This window comes from Otolemur garnettii, unplaced genomic scaffold, assembly GCF_000181295.1.
Source record: "Otolemur garnettii isolate 467f Iridium unplaced genomic scaffold, OtoGar3 scaffold00062, whole genome shotgun sequence".
NCBI lineage: Eukaryota > Metazoa > Chordata > Mammalia > Primates > Galagidae > Otolemur > Otolemur garnettii.
The window spans coordinates 2,945,893-2,965,726 of NW_003852457.1; the positions used below are offsets into that span (position 1 = coordinate 2,945,893).

General features: G+C 45.0%; 1 protein-coding gene across 1 annotated transcript in view; it reads left to right on the forward strand.

Moving 5' to 3' along the window:
* The window catches only part of FAM135B (family with sequence similarity 135 member B), a 283,763-nt gene that overhangs the window by 130,104 nt on the left and 133,825 nt on the right, over positions 1 to 19,834 (forward strand). Inside the window, exon 3 of the mRNA XM_003792859.2 lies at positions 16,824 to 16,903. Coding sequence (XP_003792907.1) covers positions 16,824 to 16,903 — 80 coding nt within the window. The remainder of the gene's footprint in view (positions 1 to 16,823; positions 16,904 to 19,834) is intronic.

The following is a 19,834-nucleotide window of genomic DNA, read 5'->3' on the forward strand; positions in this document are numbered from 1 at the left end:
CATCATCCACCTCCATCATCCACCTCCATCATCCACCTCCATCATTTCACCTCCATCATCCACCTCCATAATTTCACCTCCATCATCCACCTCCACCAACCACCTCAACAATCCACCTCCATCATCCACCTCCATCATCCACCTCCATCATTTCACCTCCATCATCCACCTCCATAATTTCACCTCCATAATTTCACCTCTATCATTCACCTCCATCATCCACCTCCATCATCCACCTCCATAATTTCACCTCCATCATCTTGCCTCCATCATCCACCTGAAGGAGAATCACACAGATGTCTAGACAGCACTACCAGCCCTCTGTTTTGCTTGGCTTAAAATTGAAAGCTTCTGATATCTTCTCTGGTATGTTAAGATCCAGGGTAAACTAGGTTAGAGTCCAGTGGTCTCCTGACCACTGCTCAGGTTTACCGAGTTCTGTTCCCCTCCTCACCCCACGCCAAATGCACCTCATCCACCCGCTCATCACCACTGGTCCTTTGCCCACATCACAGTTAAGAGCATCATCATCCATCTTGTTGCCTGAACATGGGCAAGATGGGACAGTAGACAGGAAGAGTGAGCCCCTTGCAACCATGTCCACCTTATCAGCAGGTGACCTTGTTTTGCCTTGAGTTTCGAATGTATTGAAATGCGATGCCTTAACAGTAGGACTTCAAGGACTGAGTGATATTCTTATGGGACAGTTTCCATCAGGGAAATTGTAACACTGTAGAAAATGTGATCTTTTCTTTTTTTTTCTTTTTGGCTTAGTGAGCATCTTTCTTCAGCTCGAAGCAGAGAGAATTGTGGGCCATGGAAATTGACTCACAGAGCAGCAGGTGCCCAGGCAGTCCTATTCAGACCCTGGTGCCATCCCAGTACACCCTTTCCTGACAGCCCCAGTGACTACTCTTGGACTGAAGGTGAAGCTCTGAGCTCCAGGAGAGATGATGTCCCAGAGTGTCAACTCGGTGTAAACCTGAGTTTTGATTCTGATCCTATTAGTAATTTATTACTCCTAAGACAATTTCTTAGTTACCAACTGCCCTTTTCACTTTCCTTTGCAAACACGGGTTTGAGTGAGTACATGCATGTGCGTATCTGTGGAGACAGGTAAGGATGAGCCCATCCCACAGCAGCACTGCCCAGCTGGGGTGAGGACATGCTCGCATTGAGGCCAGCATTCCCGTGTCCAGCTCAACTCCACTTTCTTACCTAGTCTCTGCATTCTCCTCTTAATCATTTGGGACTTCCCCCCTTTGTTCCTTTTGTCCAAGTCACTTTATATAGTGATATCTATCAGACTTCCTGACCCAGGTCTTCTTACGCTGGGCCCAGAGCTTTGTCAGGGGTTATAATAATATCTGCGTTAACAGCTATGACCCAAGCTGAGTGGTCTTGCCAGGCACAGTGCTGAGTTCTCACATCTACTGCCTCATTCATCCTCACGACCAAGCTTCCCCAAGTCTGCCTGACCCCAGGCCCCCCACAGTGGCGTGCTCAGCCTGGGACAGGTTCTGCAAAGACAAATCACCGCCTCTGTGATCTGTTGGTTAGAAACACCCTCCCCCATTATAATTACAGAGCACAGCTCTTAGTCAAATGGAGCTAAGGGAATTTTTTGTTGTTGTTCTGTCTGAACAGTTTTGCAGAAATAAAGATTTGATTGATGAGGAAATGGAAATTTTTACGCAGATAATGAAATCCCTTGAAATCTCCAGAATGGCTTCAGACACCTGGTAGTTTTCATATCAAAAAGCAATTAAGAGACGCAGGGAGCCAAGGGGGGAGTGAATCAGGGTTGTGACAGTTTCTTCTCAAAAAAGACACATTTTGGTAGAAGGAACTAGAAATTGGTCAGGGATTCTTCCTCTGAGAAGACCATCGGCAAGTGTGTTTGCTCCTCTATCATTTATTTCTGTGTCTACCTCTATGCATCTGTCTTGTCTATCTGTCCATCCATCCATCTGCACCTATTATCTGTATATCACCCATCTCTGTCGCTGTCTGTTTAGCTATCACCTATCTAGCTGTTGGTTTGCACTGGTTTTTGTGGCCTACTTTACCCATCCTTGTAGCTCAGGTATGAACTATGATTTGAACTAGATTATTTGTGAGTTTTTTGTTTCTTTGTTTTTAAAGGAGGCAGAGGCTGTTACCTATGAGATTTCATCTATGTAAAAAGACCACTTTTGTTAGTCACGCCTTCTTTCTCCCTCCTGAAAACTTCTTGCCACCAAAACCTGCTTTGCCACCATACCCTGGTTTTGGCTATTCTCTGAGCCTTCAGCTCATGTCTTTTATGTAATTTCAAGATGATATATGAGCTTTTGTACCACACCTGGAGGTTGGGTCTTCATTCTGAAGGCTTCTGTGTATATCTGTTAAATAAATTCATATGCTTTTTTATTAAAAAACAAAACAAAAACAATCTGTTTTGATATTGGGGAAAAAAAGAGGAGACAGAAAAAGGTGAAATCATCCAAAATGATGTTTGGGGTCTCTTTTATTTCCTGAGTACAATATACATACAAATTTCATCTAATAATATGACAATTACTAAAGACTTTCTCTGGGCTGTTCTAAGCTTTTTGGGTTTCCTCCTCCCTGAATCTTATTATTGAGTCTGATTGTTTGTCTGCAAGTTAACAGGGAGGGAATGGTAGCTCAGAGAGTTTGAGTAACAGTCCAAAAGTCACGCAGTTGAGAGATGATGAATCCGGGATTCCAACCAAGCTCTGTTTGAGTTCACGGTTGGTGCCCTCAACCAATACATGTTAGTGGAGGATGGCTTGAGCCATCTAGTTTTACCAAGGTAAATGTTTGGGAAAGAAATATCTATTTGTAGTTCCTAGTTCTCCATCCGGTTCTCTAACTCAACCACCCCTGTTGAGGCGCCCAGGACATTCCACAGGACCTGCCCTCCTCATTTTCCACAAGCTGTTCCTCCACCTTCAATGCCATACCTTTTTCCTCAGCCTGGCCAAGACCTACTGGTTCTTTAAGGGTGAGCCAACATGGCATGTAACTTCATCAACATTAATTTGGATTTGAAAAATGGGTCAAACCCTGAATAAGTCAGGTGAACTGATGCGTAGAAAGATATGGCATGTGCAAAATTTCATTACGGAGCATCTCTGCCTGCCAGGATCTCAGTCATCTCTGGATCAACCCTGCATTCCAGCAGTGATGAAGCATAGTCCTCTGGGAATATGGAAAAGCTGAATGCAGATCCAGGCTTGTTCCTGAGACCAGCATGACAAGGTCCTGATGAAAACCGGTGAACCAAAGGCATCAATTTCTGCTCTGGCTACTTTCCTTTCTTCATTGGCCTTGAACTCTTAGCTTACACCCCTATTTCTTGTAATGTGAAGTCTCTCACACATGTTCTACTATCTTCTAGGGACTTTTAGCTTTAAATTTACTTGTTTCTGCCTTGAGTGCCTGCCAGGTGGGGAGCCAACCTCTTCCCAGTTTGAGTTCACCTTGCCCTTTATTTCATCCTTGAAAGCCTTGAGAGCCTTCCTAAAAGTATGACTAATATTCGTGACCTTGGCTTTCTTCCCCACTAGCTTGTACACTCTTCGAGGACAGAGGCGGGTCCATCATTCATCCCTATGTCTTTGTCCCTAGAAAAGGTCAATGTACAGGTGGCCATCACGAGGCAGCAGAATTTGGATGATGTGGACACAATGTTTGCAGTGGCTTTCTGCATCACCCTTTGTGATGGGACTATTAAACTTTGGGCTCTTCATGCTATGATGGGTCATTACTGTACCCCAGTGACATTTCAGTTGGTCTATTATGTTTGAGTGGACTCCAATTTTAAAGATATTTGTGTATCTTTTGAAATGTTATGAGCTTGCATCCAAGCTTATCTCCTCCTAAGCTATCTCTCTATAAGCACAATGCCTTCTGTTTTGAACTTTAGGTTCCTCACAGCACAGGACTGCTGGGGAAGGTGGTGACCATCCTTTTGAATACTGCCCAGAGGGAATATGGCAATGCATGTCACCCCACATAGCATGGTGCCTGGCCCAAGTTGACTTGCAAGACTTGGGGGCTTTCTTTATTCTTACTCTGATGCTATGATTATAATTGTTAGTATTTATGGAATATCTGAAAGCAACCGTAAGAGAACCAACCCATCTGCCTACTTTTGTACAGGGTCTTTTCTTATCACTTAATATTCATATATATCCTAGAATTAAATTGTGGCCAAATATGTTGGTAAAATGAATTAAAGAATGGGCCAAAATTAGCAGTCCTGGGTTCTAGCATAGACTCTGCCAATTTGAGGAAAACTTCTCCCTTTCTGGGTCTGTTTCCCATTAGCAACATAGGACTGTTAGGATTCTAATAATAATTATGGTTTAAAAGGAATTGGTGCCGGCAGCGTCCCGTGCACCCCCCAGGCAGTCCCCGTGTGTTGTCTCACTTCTTCCCCATGGCAATCAGTTTTTAAGATGAGCAAACCAGTGCTTAGAGAGATAAATGACTTGTTCAAGGTCATGCAGGCAGAGTGAACAGTAAACCTGGTCTGTGTGAGGGGCGAGCGGAGTGCTCAGGTCCCATTGCAGTTTCATTTCAGGCCTTTGGTCCTCTGTAGGAAAGGCCTGTGAGTATCATTGGCTGGCCAGACCTGCCCACACCTCTGACCGCATGGCTCCCGCTACAGGTTCTGGTCTTGCCAATTAGAAAGCGTCTCTCTGCAGAGCCCCCATCACGGCGTGACACTGCACGGCAGATTTTCTGGTCTGAGGCTTTAAATTACCCATGACATTTCAAGCTGTGCTGGCTGCTTGGAGGCCTGCCTTCACCCAGGCTCATTTAATCAAGTCACACCAATGGGAAGCAAGTCAGACCTCTCTCAAATCTACAAGGATGAGGATGGCTACCCGTTGAGCCCCTGCTACACCTGGGTGACTCATATTGAAACCCTTCGCTTCATTTTGGCTCTCGGAAGGAACTCTCACTTCACCTGCAAATCGTGTTTTCCTGGATGACAGAGTGGCACCCGCAACTTTCCTGAGCACAGCCTTGACTCATGGCCTCTGATACAAGCTAGACCCCCATATGGGGTGATCATTCCATGGGGACAATAGATTTCCCACCAGCCAACGGGAATAAAAAACAGCCAAAGGGGATGCAGGCATAGGGAGGCACTTTTGAGCTTTTTGGCAACTCAGCAATCTCATATTTTTTATATTTAGTAACTTCAGCTAAGCTATTTGTGTTGCTGATTTGAGTTCCTTAACTTCTGGGAGTACAGATGTTTGTTGATGAACACATTGGGGCAATTATGCAAAGGTAACCATAGCAATAACACAGGCTTCTGTGAATGTTCAGCAAAAAAAAAAAAATAATTTGATTGAACATATGTGTATTAAGTGTCTACAACTCAGTTTTCTCATTAATTGCTGTGATATTGACCAAGTAACTTACATTTTCTGAGTTGTTTGTTTGTCATGGAAGGGAGTTCCTCCAGCCCTAAGATGAGAATGTGGATTTTGAAGTTAGACTGTGTTGTTTAAATCCTCCACCTCTTAACCTGGGAAATTACCTAAGTGCTTTGGGTCTCAAATTTCTTTGGGGTAAAATGATATAACAGCACTTAAAGAATAGTTGTAAGTATTCAATACATTGTTACGTTTAAGTTCCTATTCAGCTTCCTTGTCAACGAAACCAAGACCCCTAATTTGTCAGCTCTGCTGGTCATTATCGAGTGTACTGTACAGTGGTTCAAACCGCCCACCCCCACATTAGATTCCTGTGCTTAAATTTCAGCTCTGCAGTTTATAAGTTGCTAGACCTTGGGAAAATGGCTCACCATGTGTTAATTGCAATTCATTTTTTGAAAAGGGAGATCTGACTTGTTTCCACCATACCAGGATGTTTTTGATGACCAGCTCCGATGTCCCATGGGTGGTCAGCATAGTGATTGAAACAGTCTTAGTGCCAGAGTGCTGATTGTTGATTATTATTTCCATTCTGAGTTTCTGGGGTTTTGGTAATGCAGTGAAATAACTAGTGGATATTTTCTGTGTTAACAAGGAAGAGTTTTGCTTGAACTTTGACATTCCTGAAAACGGCAAGTGATCTCATTGTTTGTCATCGGTACCTTTTAGAGATGGTGGATGGTATGGCTGGAAGCGCTCACTTTCTCTTATGGAATCAAGGCAGGGTGACATAAACCCCCTGCTTGATGTAGGAGTCACGCACCTGTCGGATGTTGAAAGCACTTCCTTCCTTACTTGTATGTGGGAATGATAATACACAATTTGTAGAATTATCACGAGAATGAAATATGACCTGTGGTCTTGTGACTACCACACCAGCGCCAAACACAGGGGCCTGAAAAATAGCAGAGAGTGCAACTGGGGTGTAGGTGGCCAGGACTCTGGGGTTTGCAATTTCTGCTTTTGATCCCTTACCTCCCTCAAGTTTTGTGGGCAGATAACATACACAGAAAGTCATGTAAGGAGCTCTTACGATTATCCCCTAGAGCTTTGGCCCTAAACCCTGCTGAAGAAGGCCAGTGTGTTAGGTTCAACCACAAAAAGAGATCCTTTTTCTTCCCTCGAGCATCCATGGCGTACAAATAAACTATGCTTTTTTTTCTATGAGAAATTTGAACCTGGATTCTTAGATTTTTAATGGCTCTTGTGTAAGAGAAAGTTTTCCAATGCCAGAAAGAGGCTGTGAGAAAAGTCACGCTGACTGTGTCACTTCTTCTGAGCTTTCCCTACACAAAATATAGCCCCTGAAAGCCCCAGAATTGGATTCCATCAGTAGGAATTGTGTTTGACTTCGAATAGTCGGATACCTGACTAACTTTGGCTTGTGTATCACAAGATGCCACATGAAATGCAGCCGTAGACGGGGCATCCACGTCCCCTGCCTTTCTCCTCTACTTCTGTCCTTAGTAAATGGCTGTTATACTCGTGACTGAAAGAAGGCCACTTTAATGTTTACTTATAAAATTTTTTTATATAAAAAACTTTTGTAGTGTATCAAGTAAAAAAAAATTCAAAGACAGGGCAGATAGCCAAGGGTCATGAAATGGGTTTCTCCTGTAAAATCTTTCCCATTTGCTCCATCTGCTAAGATGTGTTTTTATCTCATTAGCCACGAGAGGCTCCTAAGATCTCTCTTAGCTGCAAGGGATGTGGAAAGGGTGAGTATTTTTAGAGAGGCAGAATATTTCCTCTGAGGACACAAACTCTGCTTTGTAAGGAAGGGCTGTGGATCTTGAGCAGGCAATTCATAGCATGAGCCACACAGAACCTTCCAGATCAATAAGGATATGGGATAGAGAAATGGATTCTATCATCATAGTTACCATTGTTGGAATCGGAATGAGTTATTAGAATGATTATGTCTTGACCACGTCAAAGTACCTGAACAGTTCTGCTAAAATATTAGAGTAGCCTTTTCTTGAAGATGTGTCTTGGCATTGGTTATTAAGACCAATAAAATTCAACAGAAAGGGTTGTCATCCCACAGTGTCGTCCTACAGTGGTGAGTAGATATTGTCAGAACAGATGAATCAGCGTGTAAATGTGGACCACACAGTAAAAACACATCAGTCATTTTCTGGGTCTTTTCTCTCTGATTTTTTTGAGAAAGCTTCTTTTTTGACTACAGCTTCTCTTTCTGACAGGATCTCCCAGGCTTCCCTGTGAGGGCAATTTCTCCTCAGCATCAGAGTATCTTCCAGTGTCAGGCTGAAGCCACCTACGGCTGGCTGCCTTCCAGACGGACCAGGTTCCCGGAAGGCACATGGACTAGGAGGGGTGGTGTGATGGCTCATTAGCCGAGATGTAAGCTAACAGCAATTCTTGATAAGGATGGAGGTGGATGAGTTTGTATTTGTCAGGCCTGGCCAAACATTATTATTTATAAATAACCACTGTAGTTATTTGTAAATCCTTATGCTATTATTAGATTTTTAGCCTTTTTTTTTTTATTGCAGTTTTTGGCCAGGACTGGGTTTGAACCTGCCACCTCTGGTATATGGGGCCAGAGCCCTACTCCCTGAGCCACAGGAGCCGCCCAGCCATTTTTTTTTTAAATTAAAGAAAGCAGTTGACATTATTGCCAATTCTACTATAGTGTCCTGCAGTTAGGGCAAGACGAGGAGAGGACTGCCAGTATTTTACTTTTCTTCAGCGAGTTTTCTCTGAGCAGCTGTCCGGTGTCAAGCCATCTAGAGGAAGCTTCGACTGTAAACCACTCAGCCTTTTGGGGGCAGAGTCTCCTCCCCTCACCAGACTTGAGGAAGCTCAGCTCAAGTCCTGAGTCCTCTGCCTACTTGCCGAACGTTCTGAAGTGAGTCGTGAGCTCCACAATGTTGAGTGAGGGGCACAGAAGCTGTTTTGAGTCTCAGATGATGACGCATAGACACGTGTGAGCTTTCCAGGAGTCCTGACGGGGCTGCCAGGTACAGAACCCCTGCCTCGTGCAACTTTATTCTTTAAAAACACAGTTCTGCAGCACACTCAGGCTTCAGTGAAGGAAACTGAGTCTTTGCAAGTTTGGGGTCCTTGGGAATTTGAGCCCCTGTCTGTCTGACTCCAAAGGTCCTTCCTCTGTGCCCTGCTGTGTCACATGCAGACAAGCCCCAAGTGTGAGGTGGCCGTGCTCATGTTTCCCAGGGACCTGTGCAGATGGTCACGGTGAGCTCAGCTCTCCCGGAAGCCCCCAGGTGCCAGCAAAGACAGTCCATGCGTTCACAGGGGACGTGGCATCCAGATGAACAGACAGAGAGGCAGTAATTCCATTGTCATGTGGCAAGAGAAATGCCCAGGCCCAAGGCACCGTCATGAAAGTGTCTTCATTATCATCATCATAAAGCTGATCCTTTACCCTCAAAAGAAAAAAGGAAGGACAACTGAACCTCTGTTGGCACTTTGCATATTCCAAATCACTTATTCCTCATGATAGCACTATGAGGAACATTATATCCTTACTGTCCCCATTTATTATTAGGAATTTGAGTATAAGGACATTAGTGATTGCTCAAGGTCACACAGCCAGTAACAGCCAGAGATTCAGAGTTCACCTTGCAAACTGCAGGCTCTGATTGCCTGGGAAAACTCAAGGAAAGAGAATTTTCCCCAGCCCTGAGGGGATAGCAGAGCATTCACTTCTGGTGGCTGCCATTGGGTGTCATCCTGCAAGTGTGTGCCGGACACACAGCGAACCTCAGCCACCCTGATCATCCTCCCTTGTGTGAGGATGGAGCGTGGCTTGGGATCACGGATGCAGGAGGATGTCTCATGTTGCTATCACCATGTCCTGGGTAGCAGTAACAAAGGAATTTTATCTTTGGTCACATACGGGGTTGGGCATCGCCCGTGGTCCATGCTTGCTGTGAACTGTTCATGCCTCATGATAATCTGCAAGGCTGGTACATGTGTGGGTTCCTCGCCCACGAGGAAAGAGGCTGGGAAGGAAAGTCGCTGCTCACTCGGCTTGGAGTAGGTGTCCTGACTCCAGAGCACCGTGTGTGACCTTCTCATCACAGCGGATTGTATTTCAGGTCATGTCAGGCGTCCTGGGTCAGAGTGGTTTTCTACTATTCTGATGTGAGAGCGATTATGACAAAATGTCACCAATATCCATGTTTCTATTAGAGAATATTACATCCAGTTTCATTAGTTTTATCAAATTGCACGTGCACGCTGACTCGCTCTGAGAGATGACGGGCCTGGGATTGGACTGTGTAAGCCCGGTGGTTTGTTGAGAATCTCCATCGTGGAGTTCCCACTCGTTCATGTGCTCATCTGGCATCTGTTGCACGCCAGCTACGCTAGCACTTGGCAAGTTAGCTGGAAATACAGGGATGCACAGCCGTGGCTCGTCTCCTCCAGAGGCTGGTGGTAGTGGCTATTGCAATAATCAACTGTGAACAGATGTTAGATGCTTTTTTGTCCTTTGGTGTAAGGACCCTAAAGAGTACAAAAGAAGCAAAAGGGAGCATTTCTATTAGTAATGTGCTTTTGAGAAAACAGAGAAATACAAGAAACAACAGAAACATTAGCAAATTAGTGATCAGAGCGAGAGTGGGATTGGGCAACCGGTGCTGGTTAGAGTGATGAGGAAATTAGGTAAAGTTTAAAGAGCCTGGCTTTGCCTTCCCGACAATAAGCTTGTGTTTAGTTAAAGGACTTTATGATTTCATCCCTGAAATCTCCAGTAACTACCTACGTGACTGTGGGCAAATTACCTAACCTCTTTGAGCCACAGTTTGTATATTATTAACAGGGGAATAATCGGTCCTGTTCATTTTACCCTGAGGAGGAAATTTGAGAGCCTGTATATATTAGTTTGCTATTCCTGCCGTGACATATTGCCATGACCTGAGTGGCTTGAAACAACATAAATTTATTATCCTAGAAACCTGGAGGTTAGAAGCTTGAGATGGGTCTCACTGGCTAACATCAGGATGCTGGCCTGGCTATGTTATTTTGTGAAGGCTCAGTTAGAAGAAATTATGTTTCCTTATCTTTTTTGGTTTCTAGGGGCTGCCTGTACCCCTTGGCTGGTGGCTCGTTCCAGCTTCGAAGCCAGCAGGGGCTGCTCCAGTCTTTGTCACGTTGCGACTTTCTGTCACTCTCTCCATCTCGTTTGCTCCTTCCTTCACTTATCAGAGCCCTCGTCACTGCGTTAGATATTCCAGAATAATCCCTAGAGTTTAAGGCCAGAGGATGAACAGCCTTGATTCTATGGGCAAACTCTCGGAGGTTCTGAAGATGGAGCATATAGGTCTTGGGGGAAGGTTAACGTCTCTGCTACATTATGTAAAGGGCCTAGTTTAGTGCCCTTGTTACAGACGAAAGTCAGTGAAGGACGACTATTTGCCTTTTATTTCCCAAAAGGAGTCCTGTGCAAATTTAGACTATTCAAACATACGAGTATAGTCTCTGGAGTTTTCCACCTCCTGGTCATAGCTTTGCTCTCTGTTCTGAATGGGACTATTGCTCTGTCTCCTCCTACCACTGCCCATTCTCCAAAGAATTGAGCTAAATGTCCCTACTCCTAGGAGCTTCTTTGAATGACCCCCAACTAGACAGGCATGGCCGTAAGGTGGTTGAAGGGTACCTGGAGATTTGCCCATCTTACTTACTCGGTATGTGAACTTGAACAATTATCTGTACCCCTAGGTGTTAATTTTTGCATCTTTAAGATGGAAATCATAAAAGTGCATCCAAGGTATCTTGTAGGGATCAAATAATATTGTGCATGTCACATGTGAATGTCTGATGTATGTACTTCTGACCCAGAAGGAATTTCTAATGAGGCAACGGAGAATTCCTTATGCAATCTAAGCATTCTGTTTAATCAAGGCAGAGCCTGAACAGTCACCCTAATTGAAACTTAACTTCTTTCAACCTGTCCCCATTAAACATTGAAGTTCAAAGTAATTAATTCCTTGAAGTGAGACTCAGTGGTTTCAAGTGCTTTTAAGAAACAAGAATTCAGAGAACACTTTGGAATTGGTTATAAAAGGGATCTAAGCTGTGTGCAAAATGTGACTCCCATGAGGTGTAGCAGAAACAGTAAAAAAATGTACATTCAGCTCTGGAGTTAGAATCACTGTTGCCCTTTCATAATTCTGTGGCTTTGGGGAAGTGGTTAGATCTCACCAATGGCTCGATTTGTTCCTCGGCTAACACTTGACACGGTATTTTTCCTTCACAGAGGATTTATGGGGGATCTAGCAAGAGTGGGTATGTGGGAGTTGCTAGGGCAGATCCCGGCACAGAAAGGCTTAATAATAAATCTCGGGCACAGCTGTAACGGCTCCAAGTACAGTCAGCTGGGAAAGCGGTGTATTGCCCCAGGCAATGATTGACCTGTTGTATGTTCAGAGACAAAATCATTAGAAAATGACATTTGGTGGCGGTGCTGATGGGATTTGTGTCCCTTTCCTTCCTGGTGAAATTCTGAAATGCGTATGTCTTCTGTTAAACAGTGAAGTAACATGCTGCATCAACCAGAGTGTGCAGGGTCGTCACTGGCCATGAGTACGCAGCGGTTACAGCTGTGCTCGAGATTTCTGTGTGATTCTGTCAACGTATGTGATCTTGTTGACACCCTGCTTCATGGACAATGCTATGGCCGGGGTTGCTGCTGCTAGTTGCTGTTGCTCTTGTCATTGATTTATGCACCAATTTTGGCATTTTAAAGATGTTTTATTAAAAATCAATTTTACATCTTCCCCTTAAAGAAATAGAATGATCTGGCACCGTGCAGTCAGAGTTTCTGTGAGATGGAGATTAGCTGTTGCCACGTAGCTGCTGCTCCTATGAATAAGGCAGGGTCCTCCACCCTGCCACGCCACCCTCACTCAGACACAAGGGCTCACGGTTACTTATTACTGTGCTTATCCTGAGATTTCTCCATGGTGGTGTCATTTCTGTACCCCCATATCTATCAAAAATAGAAATAAAAAAATAGAGGAAGTGGGAGGGATCCAAAGTTTTCTTAAAACTTGATGCATGCAGTTTTCCGGGGCACTGCGGACACTGAGTAACGGGTCTCCTTCACAGGGGCTTTTTACAACACTGTGGTGTCATATCCCCATGGGGACCTGGCTACAGACAATCAGATACAAAGCTGTCTCATCACCACAGGGACCCTTTCAGTGCTCTTTGATAGCCACACCTGCTTTCCTTTCACTCCAGTCCCCCAACTCCTGCCAACCCCTGATAACCCCTGATCTGTACTCCATTTTTATAATTCCAGTATTTCAAGAATGCAGTATAATTGGAATCATGTACCTTTTGGAAATGGCTTCTTTGGGTCAGCATAATTGTTCAGATTCATCCAGGTTGTTGTGTGTGTGGATTATTTAGTGCTGAGTAATATTCCACAGTTTGTTTATTAACTCAGGAACATCTGGGTTGTTCTAGTTTTGTGTGATTATGCATCAAGCTGCTGTAAACATTTTGTATAAGTTTTATCGTAAGTAAATTTACACTTCTCTGAGATAAATGTCTGGGAGATCAATTACTGAGTTGCATGACAGCTCATGATTAATTTTGAGAGAAATTAGCAAACATTTTTCACTGTGGCTGCCCCATTACATTTTCACCCCCACCCTGTGAGTGATCTAGCTTGGTGGCATAATTGCCAGTGTTTGGTGTTGTCACTGTTTTTATTGTAACCAGTCTGATGGAGTCATGGTAGTGTCTCATTGTGATTTTAATTACTATTTCATCTAATGTTATCAAACATCTTTTTTAAAATTTATTTTTATTATATGTCTTCAGGGTATACAACATGGTGTCTGATGTGCATATACGGTGAAATGATTATGGAAATTACTCAACATAGCAGAACTGTCATCCTCCAATGAGACCTCTGTTTTTAATATTTTAACCTTTTTGTGATAAGCACATCTAAAATCTACTCTCTTGGCAAATGATTAGAATAAAATATGATATTATTAACTATTCCACTGCGCATTAGATCTAGAGACTTACTCTTCTGACCAAGGTGCAATGTTAGACCTTTACCTACATGTCCCCATTTCTTCTCCTTCCCAGCGAGGGCCGCGCTTGCTCTCGTCTCTGTTTCTATGTATGTCTCTGCTTTTCTTTTTCTTTTTAATGTTACATACGTAAGTGAGATCATATAGAGTCTTTCTGTGACTGGCTTATGTCACCTAGCACAAAGATCTCCAGTTTCATTCCTGTTGTCACAAGTCGCAGTATCTTATTTGTTGAGGCTGGATAACATTCCATCGTGTGTGTGTGCACATGCAGGCTGGTGTCCAACTCCTGGGCTCAAGCTGTCCTCTTTCTCTAGCCTCCCAGTAGCTGGGATTACAGGTCCACATAGCAGCATCTGGCAAGAGTTCCTTATAGCCCTTTGTCAGATGGTCGATTCTCATTATTCACAGTAGCGTGTTCTATAAAGTCACCATGAACACTGAATTAGCAAATACTGAACCATTGTTCCCAGGGGAATTTCAGGGTTAGGTACCAGTGACCTTCTGGTCACATTTCTGTCAACCGATCAATACATAACCTTGTTTCATGCGTGTTTATGTTTAAAGATACCTTACTTAATATGTGTTATTGATTCATAACATTGAACTCAGCCAATAGCACTGAAACTCTGAGCTGAACGAAGCTCCTCTAATCACACACACAGTCTGTAGAGCAGGTCCCAGCACCCTGCCCTTCCAGGCTCTGGACAGTACTCCAGCAGACACGTGGGGCCATCTGAAACAGCAGAGTCACCAGAAAGCAAAAGCACAAAGTACAAAACCACATGGCCCTAAATACACTGGAAAAATGACACGTGTTTGCAGTATTGTTCAACCTCTGTTGGGAACCTCCATGTTAGATGATTCAATAATTTTTTCTTTACCACTATCTGTGAATGACATGATGTTATCTATTTTTTTTTGAGTTCTTGTTTTTATTTATTTATTTTTGTATTAAATCATAGCTGTGTATATTAATACAATCATGGGGTGCAATGTGCTGGTTTTACATGCCATTTGAAATATTTTTCATCAAACTGGTCAACATAGCCTTCATAGTATTTCCTTAGTTATTGTGTTAAGACATTTATATTCTACACCTAGTAAATTTCACATGTACCCTTGTAAGATGCACCGTAGGTGTGGTCCCACCGATTACCCTCCCTCCACTCATCCTCCCCCAGCCCCTCCCCTCCCTCTCCTCTTTCCCCTTCTTCTTGGGCTATAATTGTTTCATAGCGGGGCTGAGTACATTGGATATTTTTTCTGGTATATGTACACCATGGAATATTATGCGGCCTTAAAGAAAGATGGAGACTTTACCTCTTGCATGTTTACATGGGTGGAGCTGGAACATATTCTTCTTAGCAAAGTATCTCAAGAATGGAAGAAAAAGTATCCAATGTACTCATTTTTTTTTTTTTATGGATCATGCATTCTGTGTCTAGTCTAAGAACTGCTAAGCTTCATATTTAAAATAAATTTAAATTATTTTTAATTTTTTTCTGAGAGTTTTATAGTTCTGAATTTTTCACTTTAGTTCATAACCTATTTTGTGTTAGTTTTTATATGTAAAATCAGGTATGAGATTAAAGTTGAGGTATGGTTGTTTTGACTGTGGATGTCCAATTGCTTCCAGTTTAAAAGGTTACCATTCCTCCATTGAATTGTTTCTGTACCTTTGTCAAAAGTCACATGAGTGTGTTTATGCCCTTGTACTTCTGGGCAGGAGGTGGAGGCCCAGGCTCCCCATGTGGTCCCCACGCCCACCAGGTAGGGGCTTCTCCTTAGCACCCATTGGGGTTGGAATTCTGGCTTTTCATCCTGAGCTTCCCTGGAAGGTGGGAGCAGAGCTGCCCTCCAGCCTGGCCACGGTGCAAGCTCAGACTTCCCACAGGATCTCTGCAGGTGTGTGTGGTGGTGGGGGGAACAGTGTTTCTGGGTTTCTTGGCAGGAGTACTCAGCTATTGCCTGAGAGTTTTCTGTTCTTGGGCTGTCCCATTTCTGAGCCTTTGACTAGAGGAAGCAGGCGTTTTCGTTGGGGCTATTTTTGTCTGAGACTGTTAGCGTTTCCTGCTCTTCGGCTTCTCCAGGTTCCATCCTGGGACCTGTGAGGCAAAAGAAAGGCAGGAACTCAACTCTGTGCCTTTCCTGGGGCAGTCTGCTTTCTTCGCCATCTTTCAGTCATCTTCTGTTTGTTTTCTGAATGCCGTCTAGAGTTCTGAGTTATTCTTAGTGCGAAAAGTAGAGGAAAAATATGTCTCTTTCATCCTTCTGGAAGTGGAAGTCATAGCAGGTATTTTATTTAACTGCTTGTTTTACAGACAGAAACAAGTTGAGAGAAGTTATGTGATGCCCGTAAGCTCCCACAGCTGGGAGTGGGGTCTCCCAAGCTACAGCTGTGGATGCAGTGCCTGTGCTGTTTGTCCGCAGGCTCCTCTGTAGGTCATTTACACAGGAAGACAAGCAGGGGACCACCCGCAGAACCAGTCTCGGGGTAGTCTCAGTGCAGCTGCGTCAGGAACAGCGTCCTCCCCCAGCTGTGAGCTCCCTGCGCCGGGGAGACTGATGTGGTCGTGGTCCATTTTCCTTGTACTTTGCTTTGGTTTATTCACATTCCATTTCACGATGGGCTGAAAAGCAGAAGAAGAGGAGAACACATATGACACCAGAAATGTTCCCAAGTGCTCACAAGCCAATGGTCATGATCATTAAGTGCAAAGCTTAGAACCTCAAAGATGTGTCTGCATTTGTGACAAAGAGAGCATGGGGACTTCCACGATGGCCTGAGATGATGGAATTTGGAAATTCGAGTGATATATTGAACATCAGGGAACAGAAATACACGGGGGAAAGTGTTTGGCGATGCCATGAGGAAAAACAACTCAGCTGCCGTGCTTCCAAAGGAAGTGCTTTTGTGCTGCAAGATGATAGGAACTCGATTTGCTCGTGTGTTTTCCACCACGCATTAAATAATGAATTTTCCTATCACAACGGACTTTCCTGCTAAAGACCATCCATACCTCATAGAATAACTGTGTCACTGGGCTCAACTATTCCTTTCCTCTGTTTCTGTCCCTCCAACCCTGTTCAGTCTTCGCTGATCTCAGCTGCACTCAGGTTCCTGCCTCCACCATTGCCCCATCCCTTCCCTCTCTGACCCTGCTGATAAAATGCGTTTCTCTTTGATGCCAGATGATCGTGCTGCCGAGGAGCTCCCAGCTTCCTGTGGATTTCATGATTCAGTCTGGGTATTTTTAGAAGCCGTCAGCATCAAGGCCTCTGATCTTCAACAGCCTGTCCTTTGCTCTTTTCTCAGGTATTACCAGATCCGAGTGACCTTGAAGGTGTCCTCACGGATCCCTCACAGACTGAGTGCCTCCATCGTCGGGCAGACAGGTGAGCAGAAGAGTGGCTGTGGAGTGCACCTGCTCCCAGGGGTGGGCCTTCCTCTGTCACTGCACGGCAGGGCAGAGCAGAATGCAGGGCACATAGAGGTATTCAGCAAGTCACTGGTGACTGTGGGATGTGTGAGTATTGGAAATGGGCAATGAGTTTTGGATGTGGCCATGTGTGTACATTGCTGCAGGGGTACCCTGACTTAAAACAATAACACTTTTCCAGGAGTGTTATTTTGGGGGATAAATTAGCTGTGGAGGGTTTGCTAAGTCAAGTCAGAAAGGAAGCAGATGGGAAATGATTCCCACCTAGTAAGTAAGAAGTACCCTGTTGTTAAAGAGAACTGGCAACCAGCTAAGTACAGTGGGCTGAGTAAGTGGGGCGTCATGATGGCACTCACCATGCTGAATGGGGGCTTCTACTTGAGAACCCTCCCAACTTGAGGATGGCCAGAAACAACCTGGTCCTGACCTCGAGAAGGCTGGAGTAGTAAGTGGGTGTGCAGGACTCTGAGCAGTGCTCTGTAATAGAGTGCTAAGTCAGAAATATTGAACTTACTGCACCAGAAATAAAACTAGCAGAAATATATAGAGTTTACATTAATAAATTTGGGAGAACTTTGTTAGACTAGCTAGACCTTAAAAAGGAGAAAATAATGTGATAAAAAGAGCTGTAGAAAATCTGTTTAAGAACTCTGTAGAGCTAAGAACTATGTCACAGGTACATTTCACAAAATTCACTTGGAATTGACCATGATGTCATGGTGGGTGAAATCACACACAACTGAGTCTGCACTCTAGGACTGGAGAGGCTGTGGTCTGCTGGCTCCACTCTGGAGGGGGCCTGGAGAGGGGGTGTCCACTCTTTAGGCCACACAAACGGCCATGAGAGGAGGCCTGTGGCTTATGAGCCATGGGCTGACTTCAAGTCTGAGCTCCATGGAGGGAATCATACTGACCAACTGCTTCTCCCCTGACTCTTAACACGCTGCTGACCAGTCACGAGTCACCCAGTGACACGGCGAGTTTCTGTGTAAAACTGCCGGTGTTAAGTGTAGGGAATAGTCAAGTCATTGTATGTCCAGGGTGTTTCCTCTCTTCCGCTCCACTCCTCTCCCTTGGGAAGACTTCACCCTCTGTCCTGGGGAGCCACTCCCTGAGCCATGTCCAGGGTGGATTCTGGGTGATTCAGGAACCCACATGCTCCCTCGTTTCCCATCTCCCGTGTTGTGCCTCCTCCCTACCCAGCTTTCAGGAGAAGAGTCATAGGTGTCCACCGAGGGAGTGGGGTGCTGGATCCTGATGTGGTATGAGCTAGGTGTGTGGCCCCAGGTCTCTTATCAGCAGTTTGAGCTTTATTTTCTCACCTGAAATAGGAGGGTAAAAATCCATCCTTTGTAGTTGTGTTTTCTTAGAGATTATAAATGAAAAGGCCATTTAAGGAGAATCTACCCCCAGTGTGTGAGGGAGGACCTGGCATGGAGCTCGGGTCCCTGGACCAGTCCCACCTGTGAGTGGTACTGTGACCAGGGCCATGACCCCATACTCAGGGTCACAGTAAAAGATGGGGACCCAGACTTGGAAGTCAGGTGGGAGTAACAGCCCCGCTGACCTGCTCACAGTCAGCCCAGGTTCCTGCTGAGAACCCCACTTCTCCCTGGTGACTGTTCACAACGTGAGCTGAGTTCCTGTCCTGGGCTGTGCCTCCTCCACACTGGCAGGCCCAGGATCTATGCGATACCACTGCATTACAAAGCTGCAAGAATCCGAGGGCCACTGGGCTGGCAGAGCCCAGAAAGCAGCTGTGGGCAGCGGGGCCTGAGGGGTGCTGGACAGGGCGCCCGGGGGCTGGCAGAGCCCGGAAAGTAGCTGTGGGGAGCGGGGCCTGTGGGGTGCTGGACAGGGACACAGAAAAGGCATGTGAAAAACAGTATCTTGGGGAAACTAGTTTTGTTTTTGGTGGAGTTTGACAGTGGGGTAATTGTGGTGAAACTGGCGTGTCCTTGGGTCTCACACTTGCTCACTGTTGAGAACAAAACGCTAACACAGGGTCCGGCAGTGATTCATAACAGGATCGCTCTGCGGGGAGGGGCAAAACATGTAATTTCTTCTTCAAGGTGAATTTTCTAATTATTACTTTCTATTAGATGCTACTACATTACAAAGCACTCCCAAAATTAGTGGCTTAAAATAATGGTGTGCTTTCTTTTAATACTTCGGGTTGGCTGGGCTTGGCTAGGGTCTTTTATGTGTGACATTCAGCCGAGACCCCAGCGGAGGGAGGAGCACCCGGGATGTCTTGTCATCCGTCTGCTCCTGGAGCGCGTGAGGGAAGCTTTTCTTCTGTCTCCATTGGGGCCGTCAGACTTCTACAGCAGCTCAGCTCACACATGAGAAAATGTAGAGGATGCCAGGCAGCTGAAGGGGTAGGGGGGCACTTCACAGGGCTACTTCCCCATAGTCGGTTGGTCAAAGTGTTTGACAGCCTCAGCCAAAGCAGGTGGGAAATGGACTTGTGTCTGTGGGGAGCTTGTCCGCATACACAGTGACGGGAGGGAGCTTTGCAGTCCTATTTGCAGATAGTCACACAGACGTATTTTCCATTACATGCATGTATTTCTGAATAATAAAAAGAAAATAATTTTTCTGGCACCAACGTATTAAGAAAGAGCCAGGAAGGATGGCACCTGTGGCTCAGTGAGTAGGGTGCTGGCCCCATATACCGAGGGTGGTGGGTTCAAACCCAGCCCCGGCCAAACTGCAACAACAAAATAGCCAGGTGTTGGGGTGGGCACCTGTCGTCCCAGCTACCTGGGAGGCTGAGGCAAGAGAATCTCCTAAGCTCAAGAGTGGGAGGTTGCTGTGAGCTGTGACGCCATGGTACTCTACTGAGGGTGACAAAATGAGACTCTGTCTCTAAAAAAAAAAAAAA